The sequence below is a fragment of the Euphorbia lathyris genome, chromosome 1 (assembly GCF_963576675.1).
Source record: "Euphorbia lathyris chromosome 1, ddEupLath1.1, whole genome shotgun sequence".
Taxonomy (NCBI): Eukaryota; Viridiplantae; Streptophyta; class Magnoliopsida; order Malpighiales; family Euphorbiaceae; genus Euphorbia; species Euphorbia lathyris.
The window spans coordinates 119,055,420-119,066,705 of NC_088910.1; the positions used below are offsets into that span (position 1 = coordinate 119,055,420).

General features: G+C 34.9%; 1 protein-coding gene across 2 annotated transcripts; it reads left to right on the plus strand.

The window, feature by feature from the left end:
- The first annotated feature begins 425 nt into the window (after positions 1-425).
- Positions 426-10,786, plus strand: LOC136210768 (uncharacterized). 2 transcript variants are annotated; one of them, XM_066002167.1, is made up of 5 exons: positions 1,022-1,144; positions 1,212-1,390; positions 9,427-9,622; positions 9,887-10,162; positions 10,231-10,786. In XM_066002167.1, the coding sequence occupies exons 2-5, from the start codon at positions 1,254-1,256 to the stop codon at positions 10,588-10,590; spliced, it is 969 nt and encodes a 322-aa protein (XP_065858239.1). In that variant the 5' UTR covers positions 1,022-1,144; positions 1,212-1,253; the 3' UTR covers positions 10,591-10,786. The 2 variants fall into 2 exon arrangements, with proteins under 2 accessions (XP_065858238.1, XP_065858239.1); XM_066002166.1 differs by having other exon boundaries at positions 426-1,390.
- Positions 10,787-11,286: the final 500 nt, after the last annotated feature.

Sequence of the window (11,286 nt, forward strand, 5' to 3'; positions counted from 1 at the left end):
ACCTTTATTGGCTTCCACAGTTTGGATAGCGATATCTTTATACCTTCTCTATTAATCAGTTTATCCATAATGAGAGTATGTATTCAATAATATTCAATTTAAACAAGTTTAGAAGATGTAAACCTTCATCGAGGTCTGTGGTTTACCCTGACTTGGAAGTGGGCAGACCTACCCTTATCTAAACTTTTTCTTACCAAAAAATGTAAAGAATTCGTTTTTTTTTTTAAGAAATTGAGAGTATGTATTCAGTATTTAATAAAATAAAAAAAATAGCAAAAAATCCGAATAATATGAGAAAAATATAATATAATATGTATTTTCTTGTATTAAATGTACACATGTACATTTGCATGGCAGTCAAACCTATTTGTATATGAATATGATGCCAATACCTTTACGCTAACGTTTTCCACCTTTCCTCTACCCAAGTCAATCCATATTCTTCCACAACCACTTAAATTACATAATCCCATTCTAATAAGAATTTAATCTCTTATATTATATTCAAACCTTACTTAATTAAATATATTAATTAATTATTCCAATTTCAATCCTTACCAACCTTAACAAAAACAGCTGATTTTAGTAAGTGAGTTGTACTTCCTTGTAATAGAAGAACAGATTCAAAGTTCCAACCTTTTTAATCCCAATTTCCACAGATGTCTCCAACCCCAAGAACACTACTTTTTCATCATCCAAATTCAATTCCGATGCCAATTTCTTGGAATCCGCCATTGATGATCTTGAAGAAAAGACCTGCAACTATTAAAACTCTCCTCTTCCTCTTATTTCTCTCCACCGCTGCTTTCATCTCTGCAATTTTCAATTCCTCTTGCCTTAAGTTTTTGCATTCTAGATGTTCGATTAAAAGACTCACAGAGAAAACACTGATTTTCCCCCAAATTGAAACAACCGAATTCAAATTGAATTGCACTACCAAGATTAATCAAAATCAAACATGTCCAACGAACTACCCAAGAACTGTATTCGAATCCGAAAATCGCAACTCATCGGTGTGTCCGAATTATTTCCGGTGGATTTATGAAGATCTGAGGCCGTGGAGGGTCACCGGAATAAGCAGGGATATGGTGGAAAGGGCGAAGGAGACGGCGCATTTTCGTCTGGTGATAGTGAAGGGGAAAGTGTATGTAGAGAAATTCAGAAAATCGATACAAACACGAGATGTGTTTACTATTTGGGGGATTTTGCAGGTTCTGAGGAGATATCCAGGACGGTTGCCGGATTTGGAACTGATGTTTGATTGTGATGATCGGCCGGTGATTAAATCGAAAGATTACGGTGTTGTTGTAGGACCGCCGCCTTTGTTTAGGTACTGCGGTGATAGACGGACACTGGACATTGTTTTTCCTGATTGGTCCTTCTGGGGATGGTACGTTATTTCTCTCTTTTAATTTCTTTTGTCTTTTTTATTGTTTTTTTTCTTCTTCTTGATTTTTCTTTTTTCTTTTGTCTTTTTTATTTAAATTTGAAACACTTTCCTTCAACAGAACATGTGTGTTTTTTAGATATTTTATATTCATGTATCGACACCAATAATTTAATACTATTACACTACACTTTAATTAATAAAATTTAATGATGTATAATTAACGGGTTAAGGTGTAAAAATATCCTCTGATATTTTAGGTCAAGAACAATTTTATCCTTAATATATAAAACTAGACAAATTTACTTCTAATGTTGGAAACCAAGAGCAATTTTACATCTAACGTTGATAAATTTGGTCAATTTGAGAAATAATTCATCAAACTGTCTTCTCAGTCATGAATCTTGTCATATACATTTTACACGTGCATCATTTTATCAGTAATAAATCACAAACATATGTTGGGATTTGGAAAAAAAAAATTAATAATAAAAAATATACTATCTTTTGTACTAATTGGACAAAAAATTCAAAAAATTCACCGAATTTATAAATTTTAATATCAAATTCTATTATTAAATTATGAAAAATATAAAATCTTTTTTTAAAAACGAATTAATATACAATTGGTGTAGAATAAGGAATAAAAATATCTGTATTTTATAATATTGTCTGAAATTGATCTAAATTATCAACGTTGTGGATAAAATTGCTCTTGGCAACTAAGGTTAAGGTTAAAATTGCATCATTTTAGACGTTATGGATAAAATTGTTTCTAACCCAAAATGTTAGGGTTATTTTTACACCTTAACCAATAATTAATTAATTACTCATATCTTTTTTTTTAAAAAAAAGTTGTGCGCAATTCACTTACATTAAACAAAAAATATTACATTAAAAACAAAGGAAAACTCTTAACCCACCCCACCCCAATATGATTCGAACCATGACCTCAACAGTCATAGGTAAGCTCTCAACTAACAGGCTAAGAACTTCACCACAATTAATTAGGGTAAATTACATACGTGGTGTACAACCTTTATCCATTTTCACACTTTGGTGTACAACCTTTAATTTTGCACACTAAAGTGTACAACCTTTTGGTGACCTCCCACTAAAGTGTACATCAGGTAATTGTGACCGGTCAACCCGAAGTCAACGCGCCACATCACCATTTTGACTCCTCTAAAAGTCAAAAAATGACCCATATAATATGAAATTATTTTTGTACCCTTTATTCTTTATATACAACAACAACAAAGCCTTAGTCCCGAAATGATTCGGGGTCGGCTAACATGAACCATCATATAAAACCGTGAAAATCAAGTCGTGTCAGCGACACAGATTCGCTCCCTCCACTCCGTCCTATCCACTACCATATTTTCCTCAATTCCCAATAAACTCATATCACTCTCGATCACCCTCCTCCAAGTTTGCTTAGGTCTTCCCCTACCCCTCACCACTACATCCCTTTGCCACTCTTCGGTTCTCCTAACCGGCGCATCAAGCGCTCTACGTCTCACATGGCCAAACCACCTTAGTCGGTTTTCTCTCATTTTATTCTCAATAGATGTGACCCCTACTTTTGTCCTAATTATTTCATTACGCACCCGGTCCTTTCTCGTGTGACCACACATCCATCTCAACATACGCATCTCCGCCACCGACATCTTATGGATGTGGCAGTGTTTCACTGCCCAACACTCCGTACCATATAACAATGCTGGTCTAATTGCCGTCCGGTAGAATTTTCCCTTCAATCTATTAGGCATGCCGGGATCACAAAGGAAACCCGTAGCACTCTTCCACTTCGACCAACCAGCTTTAATCCTATGAGCAACATCTCCATCTACTTCTCCATCCGTTTGGATAATAGATCCTAAATACCGGAAGCAATCCGAGGCCTGAACAACTCTCCCATCTAGGGTGATTGTCCCTACCTCCCTACTCCTACGGCCGCTAAACTTACACTCCAAATATTCTGTCTTACTTCGACTCAACTTAAAGCCTCTAGATTCTAGAGTTTGCCTCCATAGTTCCAACTTCATCTCCACTCCTTCTTTCGTCTCATCAACCAACACAATATCATCTGCAAACAGCATGCACCATGGTATACCATCTTGAAGTGAACTTGTTAGTTCATCCATAACGATGGCAAAAAGAAATGGGCTTAGTGCGGAACCTTGATGCACTCCAATCGTAATAGGAAACTCTTCAGTCTTCCCAACACTAGTACGTACACTCGTGCATACTCCCTCATACATGTCCTTTATGATGTCAATATATTTCCGCGAAATGCCTTTCCTTGTCAAGGCCCACCAAAGTACTTCCCTTGGTACCTTATCATATGCTTTCTCCAAGTCAATGAAAACCATATGCAAGTCTTTCTTCTTATTTCGATAGTGCTCCATTAATTGTCTCATTAGATGGATGGCTTCCATAGTTGATCTTCCCGGCATAAAGCCAAACTGGTTTTCCGAGATCTTCACCGTCCTCCTTAGCCTTTGTTCAATCACTCGCTCCCAAAGTTTCATAGTGTGACTCATTAATTTGATTCCCCGATAGTTGGCACAATCTTGGACATCGCCTTTGTTCTTATACAAAGGGATTAAGGTACTTTTCCTCCATTCTGATGGCATCTTATTGTTTCTCCAAATTTTGTTGAAGAACGTCGTCAACCATTCGATTCCTCTTTCTCCCAAACATCTCCAAATCTCAATAGGGATGCCATCAGGTCCTACTGCTTTCTTCAACTTCATCTTACTTAATGTCATTTTGACTTCACCCTTTTGAATTCTCCGCAGGCATTCATGATTTATCATATCGTGATGGATACTTATATCTCCAACATCTTGTTGGCGATCTCCATTAAATAAGTCATCAAAATAGGACCTCCATCGTTCCTTGATATCCTTATCTCCAACTAGGACTTTCTGGTCCACATCCTTCACACATTTAACTTTTCCGAGATCTCGCGTCTTCCTATCTCTCATCCGAGCAATTCTATATATGTCTCTTTCCCCTTCTTTCGTATCCAATCTTGTATACAGATCCCGATTCACCTTTGCTCTAGCATCTCGTATGACCTTCTTTACTTCCCTTTTAGCCTCTTTGTATTTTTCGTAGTTCTCGTCACTCCTACATTTCCCCAATAGTTTATAGGATTCTCTCTTACTCTTTACTGCTTGTCGTACTTCTTCTGTCCACCAAGATGTGTCCTTACCCGGTGGCATGCTACCTTTAGATTCCCCTAGAACTTCCTTCGCTACTTCCCTTATACTATGCTCCATCTTATTCCATATCGAATCTATATCTGAATCCATATTGCAAGTCCAAATATCTTTTTTGGTCATCTCATCCACAAATTTTTGTTGATTCTCCCCTTGCAGTTTCCACCACTTAATCTTAGTCTCTACTTGAGGTGTTTGTTTTCTTATACATTTCCTACTTCGAAAATCTAGCACCACTACTCTATGTTGGGTTGTCGTACTCTCACCAGGGATCACCTTACAATCAATATAACTCTTTCTCCAAGCACTCCTTACTAAGAAGAAGTCAATTTGGCTCGCATTACCGCCACTCCGATAAGTCACTAAGTGGGATGTTCTCTTCATAAACCATGTGTTCATGATACTCAAGTCATAGGCTGATGCGAATTCCAAAATATCATTTCCTGCTTCATTCTTATCTCCAAAGCCATACCCTCCATGAACACTCTCAAACCCATCTCGCCTAGAACCCACGTGTCCATTGAGATCACCCCCTAGTACCATTTTTTCATCCCTAGGAACCTGTTGCACCACTTCCTCTAAGTCATCCCAAAAAGCTTGTCTTATAGACACATCTAATCCTATTTGTGGCGCATATGCACTAATGACATTCACAACCTCATCCCCTATCACTAGCTTAACACTCATAATTCTATCGCTCTTCCTAGACACCGCTACTACCTCATCAATATACTCCCTATCAATAAGAATACCTACTCCATTTCTACCCTTATCCTTTCCTGAGTACCAAAGCTTATAACCCCAAGGAGCTATCTCTCTAGCCTTGGCTCCAACCCACTTGGTTTCTTGTAGGCATAATATATTTATTCTCCTCCTCTTCATAACATCTACAATTTCAGCTAATCTTCCTGTCAAAGAACCTATGTTCCATGTCCCAAAGCGTAACCTACTACCCTTACCCCTACCCCTACCATTACCGTGGACTAGCTTATTTACCCGCAACCCTTGCATATTTGACACCACCCCCGGGTCCAGGGGTGGCGCGCCGCTTCGGGGCGACGACCTAGCAACCCTTGCACATTTATCACTACACCCGGGTCTAGGAAGTGCAGCGCGTCGCTGAGTAGGGAACGCCCCAACGGTATTTATATTATGGTTCATGTCATAAGATGTGGCTAAGTTTTACGCTGGCCGCCACAAACCTACCGCAACCCTCCTCCTTTGTCCGGGCTTGGGACCGGCTGTAAAGGCCACCAAGTGACCCTCACAGGCGGAGTTACCCTTTATTCTTTATATAATTACTAAAAAAAAAAAACACATTTTCTTCTTCCTCCATTTTTTTATTTTGTAATTTCTCTCTCTAAAGCTTCCACTCTTTTTACCTTTTCTCTCTCTAAGTCCTATCTCTCTCTAGAGGGACTTTGAAATTTATCCATCTCTCTTCATCTTCATCTTCTTCACTCTTCAAATTGATTTCTTTCTCTCTCTCTCCAAATTTCTTTCTCTCTCTTAAATTTCTCTCCATTTCCAAATACTATACTTCTGTACAAAACAATATCTTCTTTCAAATTTTATTCCCCAATTTCCATTTTAATTCTAAATTATTTCCCCAAAACCTTCTTTCTTCTACATTTTTAGCTCTTTCTTTTTCTCATTTTCTGCAGCCACTTCCTCTTCCTCGTACATACAACAAGACAATAATTGAAAAATTTCCTCCAACTTTCTAGGATTTCTTTTTCTTTCTTTCAAACTTCAATCTTCTTTATTTTTCTAAATCTTCTTCTTCTGAAATCTTCAATTCAACTTTCTCCATTTTCTTGGCTTCCAATGAAAATCCCCAAAGATAGAGTCAGTCTTCAACGTCGGAGGCAGAATCTTCGAGACTACTTCAACAACCCTCTCCAACGCCGGTCGCAACTCTTTCTTCGGTGCGTTTTTTCGATGATAATTGGGATTTCAAACAATCCATCAATGACTCCAACAGAAACAACAGATTCTTCATTGACCGAAATCCCGATTGTTTCGGTGTCCTCCTCGATCTTCGCAGCTAGAAATTAGATTAGTAATGTTATAGTTGGAGTATGAAATTGATTATGCTTTTGATGTATGAACCTGAGATTTTTTTGAAGAGATAAAAATGGTGTTGTGGTTAGAGAGAGAAATTTAAGAGAGAGAAAGAAATAAATTTGAAGAGTGAAGAAGATGAAGAGAGATGAGTAAATTTCAAAGTACGTTTAGAGAGAGATAGGAGAGAGAAAAGGTAAAAAGAGTGGAAGCTTTTTAGAGAGAGAAATTGCAAAAAAAATGGAGGAAGAAGAAATGGTGTTTTTTAGTAATTATATAAAAAATAAAGGGTACAAAAATAATTTCATATTAAGTGGGTTATTTTTTTGACTTTTGGATGAGTCAAAATGGTGATGTGGCGCGTTGACTTCGAGTTGACCGGTCACAATTACCTGATGTACACTTTAGTGGGAGGTCACCAAAAGGTTGTACAATTTAGTGTGCAAAATTGAAGGTTGTACACCAAAGTGTGAAAATGGGTAAAGGTTGTACACCACGTATGTAATTTACCCCAATTAATTAGTCATATATATTTTAATTATTTATATAAAATTAGACTTTAAAATAAAAATTATAGGCTCTATTTATAGACCCTATTAAATTATTGGTGCATGGTGCACTGAATTTATAATATAATTTATTATTTTCCATTATTTGAAAACATTTTATTGTTTTCCTATTCTAAATAGTAATGTGTAAAAAAAAACTGACTATATGTAGAATATATTTGACTTTTATAATAACTAATGTTGCAATACATGGTGGATATATCCTAAAGCAAAGAAAATGTTTAAAGGTCACATTTTTATACACAAATTAGCCAATAGCTTTATTGATTGAAATCATAGATTGATTTTGTGAAAATAAATTGAGTGGGAAACCGACCCTAAATTTGATTAAACGTGTGCCGTTAAAATTCCAAAATGATGACATTATTTGGAATAGGGTTGTATTATGATGACATGTGAGAGGTCTCAATGAGTCCAATATATAATATGTCGACAACTTTAACAATGGTCCTACTCCATATTCATCCTATCTCCCTAAATCTCTAGACTAAAAAGCAGAGTAAAGAGATTAAAGGTGGTTTGTTTTACGTGTTGTTTTCTATTTTCTATTACGGTTTGCTGTTTGAAAATACTGCTTTTCCAAAAGATAGAGGTTCAATGTTTTTATAAAAATGTATTTTTCAGCTACAAAAGGTAAACAGGAAATGTCTAACAGACACCTAAAACTCTAATTTTCAAAGTGAAAAGACAAACAGGAGGTCGAAAAGCAGCAACCAAACACCCCCTAATCAATTGTTAGGATACATTTAGTTTACTTTGTTATTTGTTGTTTGTACGGTTTATTGTTTGTTGTTGCAAAAGTTGCTTTTTCAAAAAGTAGAGATTTCGTACTTTTTTTAAAACTATTTTTCACTTATAAAATGCAAACAAAATGTTCTTAACCAAACAAATAAAACTCTCCATTTTAAAGTGAAAATATAAACAATGCAAATAACAAACAATAGGTTACCTATTGCTTGTTATTTAAAGTTACAGTTTGTTATTTGTTATTTTCTGTTTGTTGTTGGAAAACAATTGCTTTTCATGTATAAAAGGTAAATAAACAGTTTTCTAACCAAATACCTAAAACTCTCAGTTTTAATATAAAAATGCAAACAGGATGAAAAAAATAGAGTAAATAAACACAGACTAAAACTATTTCTCATATAAAAGAGAGAAAGAGAATAAAAAAGTAGATTTAGACTTCTTTTTGTTTGCTAAAAAAATAAAGAAATTATTTGTGAGATTAGTAGAATTAATTTTGATTTTTACCATTTAATTTGATTAAGAATGTTTGGTTGCTCATTTCCATTCTCTTGTTTGTCTTTTCACTTTAAAATGGAGAGTTGTAGGTGTTTGGTTAGTGACCTCCTATTTGTCTTTTACACCTAAAAAATAGCATTTTCCAAAACCAGAGAATTTTTGCTTTTTGGAAAACTAGTTTTTTCCAACATCAAACATTAAAACTATAACAGCAAACAGTAGGTAAAACAAATAGATTCTAAAACAACACGTATCTGCATAAAAAAAAATTAACATGTACGAAATAACTATCAATTATAAATTGACACGTGCCATTTTAGGATAATTTGGTCCCAAACGCCAAATTAAAAAGTTAAATTAATATCTAAGATTAAGTTGATCCTACTAATCAACTTTAAAAACCAAACTAGTCATGAAAAGACGGCCCATATATGTATAATTGACCTAGGCTTTGTAGGCTAAGTGGGCCATGGGCTTGATGAAGTGGCTCTTCTCAGAGTCCATTCTATTCCCATGTCAGGTTTTTATAATTCGAATTAACCTTACCGAAACTCTTTGAATTGTAAAAAATGTTTTTACCGACTGAACTAAAAACTTAAACTAAGATCTAAAAAAGACTCATTCCATCAAGTGTTTAAATTTATCAGTAAATGAATTTGCTAGCATTTGAACTCTTAACCGTTTGATCTAAAATATTTTGATATCATGTAAACCAATTGAACTAAAACTTCAGACTCATAAATAAAGTGGAAGAATAGTTTTTTATTATTATTCTGACAGACTGTCAGTTAATATCTAACGCCATGATCAATTTTTAGAAACAATTTAGCTGATATCACCTTTTTCATACATTTCTTTTTTACATTCATATCAGGTAAAATATATATCATATAAGACGATTATAACTCAATTTCTAACATTCCAATTTTTGCAGGGCTGAAATAAACATAAAACCATGGGATGATTTATTGAAAGATATAAAAGAAGGCAACAACATAACCACTTGGATCGATAGAGAACCTTATGCCTACTGGAAGGGAAACCCTTTTGTAGGCGTTGATACCAGACATCAACTTCTCGCTTGCAACGTCTCCGACAAACAAGACTGGAACGCTCGTCTATTCATTCAGGTAAATTGTCCATTCATTCCCGAATATTCTTACTTTTCCTTTACCCACACAAACCAAAACGACACCATTTTGATCCGAAACTAGCAAAAGAAATGTCCTGCCCATAAAAGGGCAGAACATCTCCTATTTCATATACTAGGGGTGCAATTTACACCCTCAGCGCGGAACCACCCCTTTCAAGGGTGGTTCTTGGCGGCTAGGGGTGCAACGACATCCCGTTCCGAGAATACCTTTTTCATGATAAAAATTTGTTGAAATTTGTAGGATTGGAATAACGAGAACAAACAAGGATTCAAGCAATCAAACTTGGCAAGACAATGCACATACAGGTACAAAATCTACATAGAAGGGTATGCATGGTCAGTGAGTGAAAAGTACATTCTAGCCTGCAATTCCATGGCATTGCTTGTAAAGCCCTATTACCATGATTTCTTCACCAGAAGTTTAAAACCTCTGCACCATTATTGGCCTATACAAGATACTGATAAATGCAGATCAGTTAATTTTGCTGTAGATTGGGGAAATAAACACATCCAACAGGTAATTTCATATCAAATTTCAATCTTAATTTCTAATTTTTGTTCCTAATTGAATGAATGTTGAAACAGGCACAAGAAATTGGGAATGCAGCAAGTAATTTTATGCAAGAGGAGTTGAAGATGGAGAATGTGTATGATTACATGTTCCATCTATTAAATGAGTATGCTAAGTTGCTGAAATTTGAGCCGGAGATACCGGAAGGGGCGATGGAGTTATGTTCGGAGATTATGGGGTGCTCGGCGGAGGGATTGGAGAGGAAATTCATGGAAGAATCGTTGGTGAAGAGTCCTAAAGTTACAGGGCCTTGCTCTATTCCTCCTGCTTATGAACCGAAGGAATTAGAAGCATTTTATCGGAAAAATTTGAATAAAATTAGGAAAGTGCAGAAATGGGAAGCTGATTATTATAGTCATCATTCAAATATGTGATAAAATCCAATTCTACTATTATAGCAGTTAGATGAAATTAGTTGATAAATGTTTTATTTTATGCGTTAGAACCAATTCTTAGAGGATATAAGAAAAAAAAAAAACAAATATTTACTAACAATATTGAGTTGAGGTGCAAGAATTGCCTCTAGTTATTTAAACTAGAGTCGCTTGTGGCTTGGGTTCGGGTTGGATTTAACCGGACTTGATATGTAAATATTTTGTCTTGAGTCCAGTTTAGTCCGTATTGTTTTTACTTGGGTTCAAGTTGAATTAGGTCAAACTAAGGGAATTAATTTTTAAATTCACCGTACATTCAACTAATATATTTACATTAAAAAATTTAATTAAAATTAAACTATAATTATAAAGGATAATAATATATTAAACTAAAAGTTTCAAATAAACTCAATGAATTGGCAAATTAATAAAAATCATATATCTTTTCAAAAAAAAATCATATATATGTAGTTTCTGAGACCAATATGAAGTGATGTTTGGGTTTGGACTGGGCTGATGAAACATCAAATATGTATTGTATAAACTCAATCCATAAATAAATATAATTTAAACTAGTTTTCGAGTTTAAATTTTATGAATACTTGAAATTTTAATCGAACGATAATCACCAAAATGTTTTTAGGAGATTTGGTGAAATATATCATAATTAAATATAAAATTACAACTAAGTCATAT